At 26.9% G+C, this 19,193-nt stretch overlaps 3 protein-coding genes across 5 annotated transcripts in view; 1 reads left to right on the top strand and 2 right to left on the bottom strand.

Annotated features, from left to right (window-relative positions):
* LOC117169665 (inner nuclear membrane protein Man1-like) overlaps positions 1-6,025 on the bottom strand; it is a 34,778-nt gene extending 28,753 nt beyond the window's left edge. Inside the window, exons 1-3 of the mRNA XM_033356145.1 lie at positions 5,415-6,025; positions 2,587-3,278; positions 2,401-2,503 (exon numbers count right to left, since the gene is read on the bottom strand). Of these exons, the coding sequence (XP_033212036.1) occupies positions 2,401-2,503; positions 2,587-3,278; positions 5,415-5,581 (962 nt within the window). The 5' untranslated portion in view covers positions 5,582-6,025. The remainder of the gene's footprint in view (positions 1-2,400; positions 2,504-2,586; positions 3,279-5,414) is intronic.
* Positions 6,026-6,473: 448 nt separating this feature from the next.
* LOC117170200 (barrier-to-autointegration factor B) lies at positions 6,474-12,212 on the top strand. 2 transcript variants are annotated; one of them, XM_033356791.1, is made up of 3 exons: positions 6,474-6,614; positions 6,849-6,990; positions 11,573-12,212. In XM_033356791.1, exons 2-3 carry the CDS (start codon positions 6,865-6,867, stop codon positions 11,717-11,719), a joined length of 273 nt encoding a protein of 90 aa, XP_033212682.1. In that variant the 5' UTR covers positions 6,474-6,614; positions 6,849-6,864; the 3' UTR covers positions 11,720-12,212. The 2 variants fall into 2 exon arrangements, with proteins under 2 accessions (XP_033212682.1, XP_033212683.1); XM_033356792.1 differs by having other exon boundaries at positions 6,494-6,571.
* Positions 12,213-12,390: 178 nt separating this feature from the next.
* LOC117169450 (leucine-rich PPR motif-containing protein, mitochondrial) overlaps positions 12,391-19,193 on the bottom strand; it is a 33,565-nt gene continuing 26,762 nt past the window's right edge. For both annotated transcript variants that reach the window (XM_033355831.1, XM_033355832.1), the window contains exons 14-17: positions 17,092-17,402; positions 16,821-17,016; positions 16,465-16,749; positions 12,391-12,645 (exon numbers count right to left, since the gene is read on the bottom strand). In XM_033355831.1, coding sequence (XP_033211722.1) covers positions 12,503-12,645; positions 16,465-16,749; positions 16,821-17,016; positions 17,092-17,402 — 935 coding nt within the window. In that variant the 3' untranslated portion in view covers positions 12,391-12,502. The remainder of the gene's footprint in view (positions 12,646-16,464; positions 16,750-16,820; positions 17,017-17,091; positions 17,403-19,193) is intronic.

The raw sequence follows: 19,193 nt of genomic DNA, 5'->3' as shown, positions 1-19,193 counted from the left end.
CCGCAGGATTTCGCCGGGAGCGGGTGCTAATCTGGAAAATTGCACCCGCTCCCAGCGAAATCGCGGTAAAACTTCAGCCACAACCACGTCTCACGACCGTGAAATAGGTATATATATATATATATATTAAGAGTACGTCATTATCGGTAATAAAGTATTTAAATATAAGTATATAAAACATCTTTAAATCTATATCTTTCAAAATACTTGAAAAAATGATTAAATCTTTGAAAGCCCCCGGCATCCCACAAAATCAGATAAGCCCTTAAAAACCACTTAAAACTGGTTGAAATTTCTTAAAATATTTACAAACGCCCTCGTATTGTTTTAATCCATTTACATATTTAAAATTCCACTCAAAATCTATTAAAAAACCTTTGAATTCTGTTGAAATCTTCTAAAATCTCTTTAAAAAACACTTTTTTTTTTTAAATCCCTTATGATCTATAGAATTTCTAGAAAATACTGTGGAATCTTTTAAATTCTTTTGAAATTTTATGAATCTCTCAAGTATTGTAAAATTTATTGAAATGAAAGGTTCAAAATCTTTTAAATCGTCTGAAATTTTATTATAATTTTACGAAATTCTTTGGAATCTTTTAAAATACATTACATTTTTTTTTAATTCTTCGATTTTTTTATTCTTGCATTGAAAAAAATGACTTAAATGACAGAAATTTAGTAATGAATGTGTCCAATCAAATATGTTTTTGATCAAAACACAGTTTTCTTGTTTCAAAAAATAATTTTTTTTTAATTAAAAAATCATTCCGTTTATGAGAAAAATGTCTTCCAACTAAAAAAGTAAATTAATGGACGTATTCAATTCTCTAGAAATTCTTTGAAATTCTTGTTGAAATCTTGAACTTTGTTGGAATCTTGTAAAATATCCCAAAATCTTTCAAATCCCTTAAACTTAATTTAATATCTTTCAAGTCCTTCCGAATCTTATGAAATCGAGTATATCTGGTAAAATATCTACAAATTCCTTGAATTGTTTTGAAATTCCGTGATCTATATTGAAATTTTTAATATCTCTTTAAATGTCTTCAAAGTTAAAAAAAATTATGAAATCCTTTGAAACCAAATCAGAGGCCCACTATTTTTTAATTTTTCGTCTCCCTTCTTTGTTCCGATTCTCCCGTTAAATATTCGTGATTTTTGCCAGTTAAGAAAAAAAATTAACGCGCGAACCGCGCGTTCATGTCTCTGGATTTCCATTTCCTATTATGAAAATACGTAAAAAATAACAATCCATTATTAAAACAATTTTTTAATCTAAGGTTTTAAATATTTTCGAAACAATAATTAATAATGTCGCGTTCTTTATAATTAAAAGCGTTCAAAATTTCAATTTTAATTGCAAAATTAAAACTTATGTAACGGAAAAATTAAAAATTTAGCGATTAACAGACAAATTCATATATCTAAAATATTAACCATTTAAAATTATTGAAATGATCTATTTACTGATGTATTAATTTCAGATTGTTTAATTTTCATCTTTTTTATTTTAAACTCAATTTTTAATTTTTTAATTTCAAATCTTCCTTTAGAATTATTATGAATTCTAGAAACTTGCGAATAAAATATTTTTGAATTTGAAATGATTTATTTAAATCTTCAACTAAAAATCGGACAATTGTAAGATCTTACATTCAAAATTAAAATAAATAATACAAAACAATATTGCTATGATTGAATTTTTTTTAATTGTACGATCTTAATCTTTTAAAATTCGAAATTTCTTGACATTTACATCTATAATTATTAAATTCAAAACTATCAAGGCATTAAATATGAAATTTTGCAATATTTAATATCGAAATGATCCTGAAATTTTGAATATTTGAATTTAAAACCATAATATTGTGAAACTTAAAATTCGAAACCTCAAAAATGAATCTAAAAATTAATTAAAGAAAAAAATTGGACTTCAAGGTCTCAAAAATAGAACTGCTTTAGAATTGCACATTCAAAACTATAATTTTAAATTGCAATAATAGAAATCTTAGACAATAAATATATTATTAATAAGCATCATATCATATAGTATCAAGTGACCTTTAAGACGACTGGATAGAGTTTTGTACTAAAAGATGTGATTTCTGTCAAATATAAAACCACGGACATTTTCATCGTTCAAAATTGCAGAATTTCAAATATTGCGAGAAAAATTACGAATCTGTAAAATTTAATTATTCTAAACAACAATCTTTTAGAAATTCTAGAAATTCCTTGAAATACTTCTATTTATGAAAAGTTGGATGTTAATTTAACCAATCAGCGAAAAAAGTTTGAAGGAAAAGAAACTGAATGAATATTCCCGTTATTTTCCTGTTTTTCTCCCAAAGATAGGCACACTGATAATTTTAAAATCGTTAATTGAATCACTCTTACGTCGAACTTGATGGATATGAAGACCTCGAGGTAGAATAATGGCCGTTTGTGTCAGCTTCTTTAAGTTCTGACGACAGACCCGAAGCCTGACGATAAACCGGATCTGAAAGAAATACAAATAATTAACAATAATTATTCAACAGATTAAAAAACATTAATAACCATTTTTTTTCGTTTAGAACTTACTCTTAGGAGAGGGTTTGGAAATTTGAGGTACATGAATAGAAGTTCTTGAACTGAGTCTTCTCGTAAATTCTGACAAAAACGGTGTATCGTAATTGGCAAGAATATCGCCCTGGTTTCCAGGAGGGCTTCCAAACTCTTTCCCAGAATCTCCTCTACTTGGTGTGACTGGTGGAGATGGTGTGCTTTTATACTGAGGTGGTGGAAACTTTTCGTCTTTTGTTACGTACACAGACTTTGATTTACTTTCGTATGACTTTGAGGTCTGCCCGAGTTCCGAAAGACTTTGATTCCGAGCTCTTGAGTCGTACGACTTTGAGGTGTCGCCAAACTTCGGAGGCTGGAAAGTTCTGTCCAATTCTTCAGGCATGTCCGAGTCGGAACCTGTCTCCAATCCATCGTTCGGCGAGGAAAATTTGTAATTTTTTGTAAATTTGGCCTGTTCTGTTAGTCCAATTGTTCGGTTCATCGAGGATGGAGCAGAAGAACTGTATTCAGAGTCGGCAGATTCGGAATTTCGCGAAGATCTTTTTTTCGCTGGAGACTTTGATGTGCTCGAGATGCTGGAAACGACAGACGTCGACGAAGGCGGGGGCATTGGATTGGCCAAAGTTTGCCGCCGAGAGGCTGCATTGGCCTTCTTTTTTTTGTTTGAAATTCCCGTGGTATCTTCATCTGTTTCATCACTGCTGTACCTTTGATTAAAAATAAAACATTTTTTATGTTTAGTTTATATATCTATGAATGATAGAGGGTTGCTAACACATCCCAATTTCGAAATTCCCTGACTTTTCCCTGATCAACTTTTCATTTTCGGTGACAATTCTACATCTTTCTTTTAGGTATAGAAACAACGTTACACCTAGGTCCCAGGATATTAATAATGTTAATGCAAAAAGGTTTGTTTCTAAATTTATTTTAAAGACTTTTAGTTACAATAGTCATACACAATATCCACAAATTACGTAAGACACCCATAAAATAAACGAATTTTCAGCCAAATAGATCGGTTTGCAACTGAGAAAGATAAATTTTGACGAAAAAATGGCAGAATTAAATTTTCAGTTAAATCAATTAATTTTCAAGCAAATTGATGAATGATCGACAACCAAAATTAATTCTTAACGAACAGAGCAGATCAAAAGAAGGAATTTTCAACGAAAGTGTTAAATTTACAACCAAGAGATTTTTTAATCAATAAAGAAAACATTTTTAAAGACGAATTTTCTGCAAAACTCAAAAAGATAAATTTCTAAGCAAAAATGAAATATTGAAACAAGTAAAAAAAATTTTTTTCTATTAGAAGAAAAAGATTCAACAAAACATAATTAAATTTTAAAGAAAATAAATTATTTTTTTAAACCAAATAGTTAAATTTTCAACAAATCAAATTAATTTTTAGCCAAACATTAAGTTTTAATTAAGGAGATTACTTTTCTACAAAAGACAAATTTGTAAAAAATTATTGAATTTTGGAAAAAAAACAAACAAACAAAAACAGGTAAATTCTCAGCCAAAAAGATGAATGTTCCACTTTTAACTAAGTTTAATTATCAACCATAAAAGGTGAATTTTCAAGATAGACGGTAATAGTTGATATTTTTACCAAAAAATACTTGAATTATAAACCAAAAAGAGTTGAATTCTATAAAAAAAAAAAAACGAATTTTCAACAAAATAGTTGATTTTTTAATTGAATAGTAGGGTTTTCAACTGAGTAGTACAATTTTCAAATAAAATAGTGGAATTTTCAAACGGAAAGTACGAATTTCTACCAAATAGTTGAATTTTAGCCATAAAGTACGAATTATTAACAAAAATGGTAAGAGTTGATATTTCTACCAAAAAGTGCTTGAATTTTAAACCAAAAAGAGTTGAACTCCATAGAAAAGACGAATTTTCAACAAATTAGTTGATTTTTCAACCAAATAGTTGAGTTAAAAAATTATTTTTTAATAAAACAGTTAAATCGTAAAAAAAAGGGTTTCCAACTGAAATGATGAATCAGAAACCGAAAAAATGAATTTTAAACAAAGTTGACACATTTTCAACTAATTAGTTGAATTGTCAACTACGAAAGATTTTAATTTTAAGCCACAAATAGTTGCATTACATCAAAAATACGATTCTCCACAAAATAGTTGAATTTTTAACTGTATAGTACAATTTTCAACGAAAATAATGGACTTTTCAGGCCAAAAGTACGTATTATCGACAAAACAATTGCATTTTAACCATGACAGATGAATAATCAATGAAAAAATGTAATGGATGATATTTCGACAAAAAAGATTTTAATTTTAAATAAAAACCCGTAGAATTCATCTAAAAAATACGAATTTTTAACTAAAGAAGTTCATTTTGAAGCAAAAAGTTCAATTTTCTAGTCGAAGAGTTGAGTTTTCAACTCAAAAAGAAGAATTTTCAACAAAATAGTTACATTTTCCACAAAAGAGGTGATTTTTAATCTTGACATTCCCTGACTTTCTGAAACTCCCAGATCAATAGCAACCCTAATGATTTAAAAAATATGAAAAGCGACTTTCGATAATCATTATACTAAAAACTATTTGAAAACTGATAATATGTGGGTCAGTTCTCAATATTCTAAAATCTGACAAAAATTAACATTTTTATTTTATTGGGGTTATGTATCATTTTTTTATTCGGTATTGAACGGGATTCAGATCTTATATGATCTAACATTTTAATACACGTTTTCATGTGTTGCATGGCATTTAAAAATTGGTTTCTAATTGATTGAAAGTATAAGCAAGAAATTAGAGAAAATATGAGCATTATGGTGAAAAGTGGAATAAATGTGAGGTTACCTTGCCGCTAATGAGAGTCTGGAGGAACTACCGCCTTTTGCTTCAAGGAGATTCTTTAGCTTTTTAACAAGAATCTTTCTTGTCGATTGCGTGACCGGACCGGCGGGAAAGCCATGCTCGACAAGTTTGCTTCGCAGTTCCGTATCACTCAGATTATCTAGCGACATTTTGCGCACAGGACACTGACACAGGAACAGAATTAGCTAGAGAAAAAATATACTTATTCCGCTCGTTCTCGAAGAGAAAACTACCCTCTATGAAGCGACAAAAAGTCTTATCACAAACACACTCCACCGTCGCGATTCTCAACTCTGTTTTCATCCGCTCCTAAGTACTGATAACACGTATGAGTCCGTCAAACCTTTTTTTTTCTTTTTAACTAACCCTTTTTCAGTTACTGCCAAGCCATTTCATTAGTCATGCCACACACACGGCACGGTATGTTGAAAACACATTTCCAAGCTAAAAAGCGGCGTATATTTTTACAACGGTCAAGTTCAGAAAGATCGATCACGACTAAAAGCGCATGCGCCAAACACCAACTAAACTCCACCCACCAATTTTGAAATTGGTTATTTATACATTATTTATTAAAGATCATATTGATAAAAGTACTTCTTGCTAAACATTGTTAACTTTTTTTGTATCGACGACAAGCAAAATTGTAAAAGGATCTGAAAATTGATTGTTAGCATTTGAATTTTTGTTTTTGGTTATGTTTACGTCAACCAATAGCGTTTACTTGCGCATAGTAAAGGTCGATTCATATAGACTCTTTATATTCTTTTAAGATAATGTAAACAATATAGAAAAATGTTGCAAAATAAATTAGTCACGTCAGTTCTTTTTTTAGACTGAAATTTAGTCTAATTTTGTAATCATTGCTCGATATTTGTGTCTTTATGGCTCTTATTGTGGTATGTTTTAAGGTTATATATGCAAGCTGCTTTTGGGCGCGAACCCATGAAATTTGATTGGTTGACATTCGAACAGATTTTCGAACCTACCAATCATAGTCTAGCATTCTATATTGAATGGACGAACTTCTCCCCACCACCTGATAATTTTCCTCGACTTTTCCTTAGTCTCCCCTCAGTTCCCCTACGGCGTGCAATCGTTTGTCACCTTGAAAAGTTTTTTGTCGTTTTCCTGAAGAAGTAAGGACAATATATTAATAAAGAAAGATATTCAAGAAAATAAGTGAGTACATGCAAAGAATTTAACCGAAATTAGTTTTCTGAGAGTGGTATATCTTTGATTTTATAGCATTTTAATTTGCGTCATTGGTTGTTTACCCCGTTTACCGGAGTGTTTCGGAAATTTTGAAAATAATTACACGCACTAAAAATAGTCCGTTATCTCAGATGAGTCATGAACACTCATTAACATTTTATATTAAAATAAGTTTTATTTGACGTGAAATTTTTCTTGCAGATAAAATTAAACAATCATGTCGAGCACATCGCAGAAGCATAAGAATTTTGTGGCGGAACCGATGGGAGAAAAACCTGTCACGGAACTAGCCGGCGTCGGGGAAGTTTTGGGAAGGAGGTTAGAAGCTGCTGGTTTCGATAAGGTTCGTATTTTAAACGTTATCCGTGGGAATATTTTGTTTGATATTTACAGTTTTTCGTGAATTTTTAATCTTTAAACGAGTTTAAGGATCATTGCCAAAAAGTTTGTGAAATGTAAGAACAGACGTCCTGATTTGTCATGACATGTCCTCTTTTTTTCTGCTTTTTCGTAATTTTTCATGTCCAAAAACGAAGATTGGCGATTTTTATTGTGCGGGCTTAAATTGTGTTCACAATTTCAGAGGCCTGTTTACTGGTCGCCAGCCAGCCGAGCAGTCATAAGAGTGAAAGAGACAGAGAGCGGAAAATTAAAAGAAAAGTACCCTCTATCTCTTTCTTATGATTTTTCTGCTGGCTGACCATAAAACAATTTGAGGTTCTGAAAAGTATTAAAAATAATTAGCATATTGCACAAAAAATTCTATTCAATTATTTCAATAAAAACGTTGACCTCGAGAAAAATATTTGTATACTACATAAACGATTTGAAAATTGAACTGGTTTGGCATGCAAATTCAATATTTTTGATTAAATTTTTTTGTTAATCGGCGAAAATATCATTTTTCGTTAAATACTCGTCTTTTTGGTCTAAACATTCTATTTTTCATAGACATTTTACCTTTTTCGTTTAAAAATGCAACTTTTTGGTTAAAAGATCTAATGATTTTGATTGAGGTTTTTTTTTTAAATTCGCATTCTTTGGTTGCATTAAACAATTATTGGTTTCAAATTCAAATCATTTTTTATTTTTTTGTGATAAAAATTAATTTTGCGACTGAAAATGTAACTATTCTATTTTTGGTTGAAAATGAATTGTTTTTTCGTTGCAAATTCGTCTATATTATAGAAAATTGATCTTTATGCTTGAAAATTCATCTTCCGTTTGAAAATTAAACTGTTTTGTAGAAAAATTCGTTTGTTTCATGGAAATTCCAAATTTTTGATGATTTTTTATTTTTATTTAATGACTGAAAAATATTTCTTGGTTAAATATTCGTGTTTTTGGTATAAAATTTTTTTTTTCATGTGCATTTTATCTTTTTCGGCTAAAAATGCAACTTTTTGGTTGAAAACTAATAATTTTTATTAAGAGTTTTCAACTATTTTTTTGAAAATGCGTCTTCTTTGGTTGAATTCAAATGTCTTCGATTTAAATTTAAAATCATTTTCGAATTTTTTGTGGCAAACATTAGATTTTTAAATTGAAAATGTAACTATTCTTCTTCTTCAGTTGAAAATTCAACTATTTTGTTGAAAATTCAGGCAATGTCTTGAAATTCGTCTTTTGTGGTAAAATATTAATCTTGGTGAAAGATTCATCTTTTTGGTTGACGATTGAACTATTTTGTGTAAAGTTTTTTTTTTAATTTAAACTTTTTATTTCTACCTGAAAATTAACTATTCTCCTTTCGGATAAAATTTTTATTTTTAGTCAACAATTCATGCATTTTGTTGCAAATTCATTTTTTTTTGTAGAAACTTAATCTTCTGTGTTAATAAATGTACTGTTTTTTATTAAAAAATAACTTTTTTTATTGAAAATTTCTTATTTTACTTGAAAGTTAATATATTTTGAAAAAAATTGATGTTTATGGTTGAATATTAATTTCTTGGGTTACAAATTTAATTTGAAAGTAAAATTTTAATGAATTCTAATCAAATATTTTGCAAGAATGGGGGGATTTCAAAGGTTTTCATATATTTCAAGATCTTGCCAAAGATTTTACACAATAATTTTGAATATTTTATAATATTCCAATGAATTTTCAACCGATTTAAGTTATTTAAAGAAAGTTTAAAGGTTTTAGGGTATTTAGAAAAATTAAAAAGAATTCAAAATATTTAATAGATTTTTAATAGATTTTAATAATTCGAATTGTAATATTTTACTGTAAACAAATTTAAAAGGTGTGTAGGTGTTAAAAGATTTTTAACAAATTCAAAGGTTTTAGGACAATTTTAAAAAGATTCTAAGGATTTTAAAATAGATTTCCATAAGTTGAAGTTATTCCAAAGAATTTGTAAGATTGTAGATTTTTCTTTTAATTCCAAGGAATCTTCAACAATTATAAAAAATTTCAAGGGTTTTTAAGGATTTGGAATAACTTAAGTATCTTTGCTTTAAAAACTTCCAAGTAATTTGCAAGAGTTTCAAGGATTGTCACAGGATTTAAAAAGATTTTAAAGGTTTTGAAATATTTTAAGGTATCTTTAAAGATTCCAATGATTTTTCATCGATTTAAGTAATATAATGGGATTTTAATGAATTAGAAATAGTTGAAAAATTTTTTAAAAATTTAAAGAAACTGTAAGGGTTCTAAAAACTTCCAATGGATGTCCACGAATTTTAATTTCAAGGGGATTTAAAAATTTGCATAAGGTTGTAAGAATTTTGGAAGGGATTCCAAGGGATTTTATCAAGTTAACGAGGATTTCAATTAATATTTCATAGAATTTCACGTGATTTTATTAGATTTTAATGGATTTCAAAGAATTCATTGGCAAGAAATGAGGAATTTCGTTGGGGTAAAAAGATTTTCAAATATTTCTTACTATTAGTTTCTAATTCTCATTGCATTGTTTTTGATTCTTCAGCCGAAATTTTTACTAATTTATCCTCAACTCGTTTAAACTCATCTTGGATTTCTACACACTTCATTAAATTATTTTTAATTCCCTTCAATTTTTCTAAACTTATTGAATTCAATGAATTTAACATATTTTTTTATTGTTTTCAATCGAATTCTTCTCATTTCCCTCAAATTCTTCTAAATTCACTTCAAATTTACTAAAATGAATGAAATTTGCCTACAGCGGGGTGTCTACTCACCTGGAAAACGTGGAATTGTTAGGAAATTTTTATATTCCTGAAAATGTCCGCGAATTTTTTCGAGAGTATGCTCTATTGAATATTTGTCTGTGGGTTGAAAATTTAACTATTTTTATAGAAATTAATTTATTATTTGGTTGAAAATTGATATTTTCTTATCGAGAATCAAACTGTTGTGAGGAAAATTCATCTGTTTGATTTGAAAATACTAAAATTTAGTTGGAAATTCAACTATTTCGTTAAAAATGCAGATATTTCGGTTGAAAATTCAACTTTTTTGTGAAAAAATTCGTTTTTTAGCTTGAAAATTCAACAATTTAGTTTACATTATTTCTCTTTCTGGTCTAAAAAAATTTCCTCGGTAAAAATTAACCTTTTTTATTGAAAGTTCCTATTTAATTTGAAAATTGATCTGTTTTAGTAGAAATTTCATCTTTTTTAATTAAAAACGCAACGGTTTGGTTACAAATTAATCTGTTCTGTTTCAGAATTCAACTATGTTGTTAAAAACTCACCTGTTTGGTTAAAGATAAATAATTTTGGTTGAAAGTTTATCTCTTTCATTTAAAGTTATGTTATTTTAATAAAAAATTTATCATTGTGGTTGAAAATTTAACTATTTTGTTGAAAATTCGTTATTTTTGGATAAGAATTTTTTTTATACAGATGGAGATGCATGTATTTTGTTTAAAAATTAACTATATCTGTTGGATATTCATCATGCCAATTGAAAATTCATCACTTCTGTTAAACATTTAACTATTTTGTTAAAATTCCTTCACAATCTTGGCTGATAAATAATTTTTGTAGCATATAATTAAATTATTCAATTTTTAGTTGAAAATTTATATTCCTTTTGGTACAAAAATTAATCTTCTCGACAGGAAATTTATTTTTTGTTTAAAAATTCAACAGTTTAGTTAGCAAATTTTCTCTCTTGACTGGAAAACATTTCTTTGTTGAAAATGCGTCTTTTTTTGTTGATGTCAACTGCTTTATTTAAAATTAAAATCCTTTTTTGTTGGAAATATCAACTATTATATTTTTCGTTAAAGATTAATCTCTGTGGGTTAAGATTCGTCATTTTAATTAAAAAATTCTGCTCTTTAGTTGAAAATTGATCTATTATCTGAAAATTCGTTTTTTCTTTTGGGTTGAAAATAAAGTTTTTGTACTGAAAATTTGATGATTACAGTTGAAAGCAAATATTTAATTGAAAATTCGTTTGTTTTTTGGTTGAAAATTAATATTCTCAACTGAAAATTTAACTATGTTTTATTTCAAACCTTTATAAATTAAACATATTAATTCAATCAAATACTTTTCCAAATAAAAAAAACAGTTATTTACTTTTACATGTTAATAGTACTATTTTTACACATTTAGATATTTAAAAGGACTGAAAAAACATTATTTATAATAAACTTGTGTAATTGTATAAATGCTCCTGGATTGTTTAAAAAAAGTGGGAAATACTTGATCGGATCCGTACTACGAAAAATTATATTTGGAAAAAAGTGGAATTGTCAAGTAATTTTTTGTGCAAGTTTTGAGTAGACACCCTGTCTGAGATTATTTATTATTTTATGACTATCAAAATATTGAATCATTTTAGGCTCTGCTTATCCCGTTCTTGATTAGTTGGCCTGATATTCGCATTGAAAGCTGTAATTTATTTCTAAGGAATCATTCTATTTACACGTTAAACAACTGTCGATTAAAATTTGAAAAATAAATGTTAATAATATTTTCAGGCGTACGTAGTCCTCGGGCAGTTTTTAGTTTTGAAGAAAAACAAGGAACTTTTTCAAGAATGGATGAAGGACGCGTGTTCTGCGAATGCCAAACAGTCCCACGATTGTTATCAATGTTTGACTGATTGGTGCGACGAATTTCTATAGTCCAGTCTTAAGTCTTCAATAATTACTACAATAAATCTACGCCTCAGAGTTATATGTCCATAATAATTTAAAACAAAACTACGTGTAAGATTAAACCGCAACTGATTTTCCATCAAGGAGTAATGAACAATGATTTCATTTTACTTTTCTCTAGACGAAACTGTATAGCGCTTTACGTGCTGCATATAGCGATTTTTATTAGTTCATGACATTGGGAAACGCGGAATACTGTTACTTTCGCAAATTGCTGTACAAAGAATTGAATTTTCCTGTATAAGCAAAACATGTTTCCCGCGGAGAAGCTAGTTTGTCTTTCAAGTTGGGTTTTTTTTATAAGAATTTTTTTATGATGTATATTGTATTCCATGCAATAAACACAAAGCAAAGCTTGATTCCTAGTTTATAACTGTGTGCAAAATTTTAGGGAGTTATTATCTAGAAAAAAAGTATGTATTATTTTGTAAAAGTGAAATTAAAGAGTTATTAGAAATTATCTTCTAAAGTGTTTTCTCTCTACCTTTTTGTGATTGACAATGCGAATACTTATAAATTAAAATTAGTTATGGATTCCAGGTGATTATTACGAATTATACAACATAAGTTTAAATAACGTTTTTATATTTAATTAAAAAAACACTTTCAAACCAATCACTTACATTCGAGTTTCTATATTTACAAAATACTGGAAAATGAGGATAATTACGTGTTTATCTTTCAGAAAGAAATTGGCGCAATTATCATCATTTTTCGAGTTTAATTACTCCAATGAATCTCTCTTTTTTTTTACAAAGCCACCTGTGACTTTACAGGTGGTAAATCATCAGTATTTTCTACTTTATCTTCAGATTTCTCTTGTTTGACTTCTCTCGGTTTTGGTTTGAATTTCGCAAGGACCCGAAGACCGTCCTCGTATTTGTTTTGTCCCGCTGAAAACAATATTTTTATTAAAATTTTGCACTTTCAGACCTGGGGCTCACTTCAAAGATAAAAAATAGTGTAAATAGTGTCGCGAATTTTGCAAGCATTAAACATATATGTAGTCCGAATTTAAAAGTGTTCATTTGAAATGTTATTCTTTAGCCTGTGAATGATCAAAATCCCCTCTTATTTATGACAGTCATTTATACCTACCAAATCAGAGGTTAACCACTTTATTATTTGCTTCAAAACTGAAGTATTTTATTTTTTTTAAAAAAAGTCATACTTATTGATTGAAAATTCATCAACTTGATTGAAACTTTCTTTACTAAAAAAAGTTTGTTTTAGTTGCAATCCAACTATGTATTTTGTTGAATATTATTCTCTTTGGTTTAAAAATTCAAGGTTTTGTAGAGCATTCGTACTTCCGGCTCTAAAATTACACAATTTGGTAGAAAATTTAACTATTTTGTTGAAAATGTATGTATTAGTTTTTTATTGAGAAATAATTCTCCACATTAAAAATTTAACACGCCATTTTTGTTAAGAAATTATCCTTTTTACTTTAAAAATTCATCTATTTAGTTGAACAAATTTAGAAGCTAAAAACTAATCAAATGAACTTTGGACTAATATACATTGTTCAAACTATTTGGTTGCAAATATGCGTAATTTATTGAAAATTTATCTTATTGTTTGAAAGTTTACCTATTTCATAGAAAATTCGTACTTTCGACTCGAAAATACAACCATTTGGTCGAAAAATTTAATTATTTGGTTGAAAATGTATGTACTTTATTGAAAATTCTTCTTTTTCAGTAAGAAAAAAAAACAACAAAATGTAGATTTTCATAAAAGTTCTTTTTTTGTTGACAAGTCGTCTTTTTTTTTGATTAAATTTTTTACTGTAAAATTAACTATTTTGTTGAAAACTAAAGTTATTGATTAAAAATGAATTTATTTTGCATTCAATTGTTTCGTAGAAAGCGCATCTTTTAGTTTAAAATACAATAGTTTGGTTGAAAATTAATCTATTACGGTTAAGGATTCAACTATTTCATAAAAAATTTATTTTTATTGGTTAAATCCCACTGTTTTTTTATTTTTTATTTGAATCTTGTTTTCTTTTTTTTTTAATATCAACTTTGATATTTTTCGATGATTCAACAACTTGGTTCAAAGTTCAACTACTTTCTTAAAATTTCAGATTTTGATTTAAAAATTTTCTTTACATTGTAAATTAATTGTTCACTGTAATATTTCTTTTTTTGTTAAACATTTAACTGGTTCGCTGAAACTTAACTTTGTTATTTTAATTCAACTTTTTTGTAGAAAATTGGTCTCTTTGACTTGAAAATTAAACAACTTGACAGCAAATTACACTATTTGGTAAAAAAATTTAACTTTTTTATCAATAAATTTTTTTTTTAATTGAAAATAGCTCTCTTCAATGGAAACTTAAAGACTACATATTTTGCTTAAAAATGTATCTTTTTTTAGTTTATTTTTTTTAGAAACGAACAAACCATAAAGTAAAATTTAATTAAATAAATTTTGGACTCATTTATCCATTGTTTAAACTATTTAATTAAAATTTTTGAAAATTGAACTATTTGGTTAGAAATGTATGTGGTTTGTTGAGAATTCATAATTTTTGTAGAAAATTAATCTTTTGTGTGAAAAATTAATTTTTTTAGTTGACAATTTAACTATTTCGTAGAAAGCTCATCCTTTTTGGTTTAAAATGCAACTGCTTGGTTAAAAATTAATCTGTGTTGGCTAAGGATTGAAATATTTTATAGATTTTGGTTAAAAATTCAGGGTGGCCGTTTCAATCGACGAAATTAATTCCCAGTTAGCAAACATTTTTCATGGCCAATGAAATTAAAAAAATGGAACACTGAAGCTAAACAATTTTCCACTTGAGGTAATAAAAACTGGGCTGCAAATGAAAGCACTCAAAGTGGAACTTTTATAATTGAAATTTAATTGTTTTTCATTTAAAAATGGTGTATTCAAATGCTCAATAAGTTACACGTGTAAAATTAAAGGTACTAACATTTCTCAATATAAAAAAAATAGAAATCCATGAATTTTTCAAAATTATATAATTTTCAAGAATTTTAAGCTAGAAACATCATTGGAAAGCTTCAAAATTTTATTTAAAAATCTTGAGAAATCTAGAACTTGTTTTAAATTTTTAATTATTTTGGAAATTTTTTCAGAACTTCTGTCAAAATTAATTGAATTCTTTTCTACAATTTTCAGAAAATCCTGCAAATTTTCGAAAAATTCTTTACAATTTTTATGTATAAATAACAATTGAACATTTATTATTTGTAGGCGAAATTTGAGTAATTTTATAAGATATGTAGACGTTTTGAAAAGATTAAAATTTAATGTAAAACTTGAAATGATAGCCTAATATAAAACAAAATGTAGATTTTCTAAAATTTTAAACAAAAAAATTAGATTCTTTTCAAGAATTGTGAAAGGCTTAAAAAAAAATAAAAACATTTTCTTAAGATTCCTAGGAAAATTAAAAATAATTTTTCATTTTCAAAAATTATTTTAAGATTTAAAAAGTTTTTCAAAGATTTAAACAACATTTTCCAAAAAGATTCTAGAATATTTTAAGAAAACTTTCCAAAATTTGCATGATAATTTTTAATCTTTTTTAAACTCTTAAAATTACTTAAATTTTGTCTACACATGTTCATTTGTAAATTATACATCAAAATTTAAAATTTTTCACTCACAAATTAAGCATTTTTCAAATACAACAATTAAAATTGTATCCTTCAATGAAGAATATGTTATTATGAAGTTACTTTTAAGTTGAAAATAGTTTATAAACTTTCAGTCACACGTTCACATTTGTTTAATGACTAAGACTTTTACTTCTACGTACAGATAAATTTAAACAAAATTTATTTATGAAATAAAAATGTTTTTTTATCCAAAAATTTCAACAGCAAAGACTTTATTTTTTGTTTGTTCAAGTTTTTAAGAAAGCATTTAAAAATTCTTTAAATTAAAAATGTAAGCTTGAAATTAAACATTTTAAATCGAAAATTTTTGAAGTAAACAAATTATGAATTAGGCATTGTAAGCTAAATAATAGCATAATTTAAAAACAATTCAACTAATTATTTAAAAACTGTTGAAATCGAACATGGACAGATTTTTCTTCTACAAATTTGTAAAATCCCGGTCAAAAAAAATGCACTGTCATTTCCCGGTTTTTCCTGCTCTCAAAAAATTCCCGGTCCAGCGGCCACCCTGAAATTCATTGTTTTTTTTGTACATTTTTAATTAATTTGTTACAATAATACTGACTTTCTTGTTGACTTTTTCGTTGAAAATTCAATGTGTTTTATCGAAAATTCGTCGTTTTGGCTTTAAAATTCAACAATTTGGTAGAAACTTATACTATTTGGTACAAAATTAAACTGTTCTTTTTTTAATGGAAAAAATTTCTCTTAAATGAAAATTCAAACACTATTTGGTTAAAAATTTAAGTGTTCTGTTGAGAATTCATCGTATTTTTGTAGAAAATTAATCTTTTGTGTAAAAAATTATTGTTTTTTTTTGCAATACAACTGTTTCGTAGAAAGCTCATATTTTTGGTTAAAGATTCTACTATTTTCTCGGAATTTCTTCCTTTTGTAATTCGATTCAACTGTTTTTCATTAAAAATAAAAATCTTTTCTTGGTTAAAATAACGTCTTCACTTTAAAAAAAATGGATATATATAAAAAGTATAGTGTTCCGAGGCCTGTAATTTCTAGTTTACGTGAAAGTTAATAATTTCCTGTTATAATTACCATAAGCGTTGAGGAATGCTTCATAAAACATTCTTTTGTTATGATTCTCGCATTGATCGAGCCTCATTGCGAGTTGTGGCAGCTTATCAAAATTATCAGTTAAAATGAATGATTTCGTGAGAAAACTGTAAGAACTGTAAGACTGGTGAAGATTTTTTGTAGAATTATCCCAAAGTTCCACGGCTCTTGGGTCGTCTTTTATGAAATAGTAAGACAGTACTGCCAACAGAGGTTTAAAGAAGGAATTTCTTCGGTCCAAATTTATTTGCACAGCCAATGATTCAACTAAAAAGATCAAATTAATTTCTGTCAAGTTATAGATAAAAGCATTAATTATTCATGTCTTTGATACGTACACAAGTTAACACTTTCTGGATGCGAGAGTAGATATTTTACTGAACTGAAGTCGATAGATTTGATAAATTTCATCAGCTCAACATTATCACCAGTGTCCACAGATTTCTTTATTTTCGACAAATAACTATGCACCTCATTAGATTTCACACAAGCGTCGAATTTAATCGGCTTATTTTTCAGATATTTAGCGTATAACTGAAAAATAAAAATGATATTAAGCAAGTTTTACTCTAGCCTGTTATTATAATTTTCTCAACTAGAGTCGCTTACATTGAGCCAATTGTTTTCAATTAATTCAATCATCTTCGTATTACCAGCCTCGACTAAATTGTGCACCAAATGATCCAAAAATTCTCTAGAAGGATATGCTTTTGTTTTTAAATAGATCTTGGTTAATTTTGTGTAAAAGTCATTTTGTTCTTCTTGGTCATAAATAGATTTTGGCACTGAAAACGGTACAGATTGTTCATTTCTATTGAGTAATTCTTCCAAAATTACCAAAAAGAGTTCCGACGGAGTAACTTTTTCAGTCTGCATTTGTTGCCATAATGCTAAACCTTCTTTCCAATTATTCAATAGGCCTGCAAATCGAATAATAAAGTTTAGTTTTAGGTGCATTTCTCTTATCCACGGTTGCTACTGGTCAGGAAATTTAACGTATGATTTAATAATTCTTTGATTAACAATTACTCTTGTGGTAACAAATTTTATTATCCGATTGAAAATGAATTTTTTTAGTCTAATATTCATCATTTTTGTTGAAAATTAATTTCTTTCATTAAAAATTTAAGTATTTTGTTGAAAATTTCTGTTTTCAGTAAAAAAAATTAATTTTCTTTATAGAAGATTAATCTTTTTGGTTCAAAATTCATTTTTTCGACTGAAAATTTAACTAATTTTTTGAAAATAAGTTTTTTTTGTTTTTTGAAAATTAATTTTTTTAATTGAAAAATTAATTATTTCATTTTTTAATGAAAATGTAACTTTTTTTGCCTCAAATTTAACTATTTCCTGACAATTAGTTTTTTTGTAGAAATTTAATGTCCTGTTTTGTTACAAATTGATCTTTTTTGTTTGAAAATTCAGCTATTAGGATGAAAATTTACACATTTTAAATCAAATTTGCCTTTTTGGTTAAAAATTAATTTCTTTCGTTAAAATTGTTTTTTTTTTACTGTAAATTTAACTATTCCACTTTTTATTGTAAATTAATTTTTTTTTAATTAAAAATTCATTTCTGTTTTTTAAACTCGACCTTTTTTACGTTGAAAATTCAATTTACTTTGGGTTAAAAAGTCACCTATTGGTAGAAAATGTATATTTTTAGTTAAAAATTAATTTGCTTCAACAAAAATTGATTTATTTTGTTAAAAATTCGTTTCCATAGAAATTAATTGTTTTGACACAAAATCGAAATAATCCATTTTTGTTAAAAATTTGACTTTTTGGTTCATAATTCGTCTTTTTTGGTTAAAATTTAATCTTCTTGAAAATAAATTTATCTGTTTGGTAAAAGATTGATGAATGAATAAAAAGTCACCTTTTTTGGAAGAAAATTTATATTTTAGTTAAAAATTAATTTCGTTGACAGAAAATTGAGATATTCAATTTTTTGTTACAAATTTAGCTATTTGGTTGAAAAGTTGTCTCTTTTGGTTGAAAATTCCCGTGCTTGGTAAAATTTGTAAGTATTTTGTTAAAAATTAATTCTTCTATTTTGGTCGGAGATTCTTTATTTTAGTACAAATTAATTTCTTTGTGTAAAAATTAATCTATTTTGTTGAAAGTTAATCTGTTTCCCTTTAAAATATAACTAATCTTTTTTTGTTTTGAAATTCATTTTTTTACTTAAAAATGCATTTATTTCGTTTAAAACTCGTCTTATTTTGGGTTAAAAATTCATATTTTCTTGTAGAAAATTTACATTCTGGGTTGAATATTTATCTTTTTGGTTCAAAATTCATTTCTTTGAACAAAAATTCAACTACTTTGTCAATAATTCGCTTTTTAAATTAATGTTTTACGGAAAATTAAAATATTACTTTTTTTTCTGTTGTTAAAAATTCGACTATTCGGGTGGAAATTCGTATTTTTGGTTAAAATTTAATCTTCGGGGTTTAAATTTCATCTGTTTTGTAAAATATTAAACTATTTTGGTAAAAAGTCATTGTATTTGAGAGAAATTTTTTTAAACAGAAAATTGAACTATTCTATTCTTTGTTAAAACCTGACTTATTTTTTAAAAATTAGTCTTTTTTTAGTGAAAAATAAATTTTTTTGGTTGAAAATTTAACTACTTTGGTGGAAATTAATTTATTTGCCTTAAAATGTAACAATTCCGGTTCTTCTTCAAAACTCATTTTTTTAAAGTA

This window comes from Belonocnema kinseyi, chromosome 3 (assembly GCF_010883055.1).
Source record: "Belonocnema kinseyi isolate 2016_QV_RU_SX_M_011 chromosome 3, B_treatae_v1, whole genome shotgun sequence".
Classification (NCBI taxonomy): domain Eukaryota; kingdom Metazoa; phylum Arthropoda; class Insecta; order Hymenoptera; family Cynipidae; genus Belonocnema; species Belonocnema kinseyi.
The sequence above is the reverse complement of the archived record's forward strand: the minus strand, read 5'-3'. Positions and strand labels throughout refer to the sequence as shown.

What these genes read in the sequence shown, in the direction of transcription:
- LOC117170200 (XM_033356791.1), top strand. Translation starts at nt 6,865, where the DNA reads ATGTCGAGCACATCGCAGAAGCATAAGAATTTTGTGGCGGAACCGATG. An exon ending in AAGCTGCTGGTTTCGATAAG is followed by an intron (nt 6,991 to 11,572) that starts GTTCGTATTTTA and finishes TAATATTTTCAG; the next exon opens with GCGTACGTAGTCCTCGGGCA.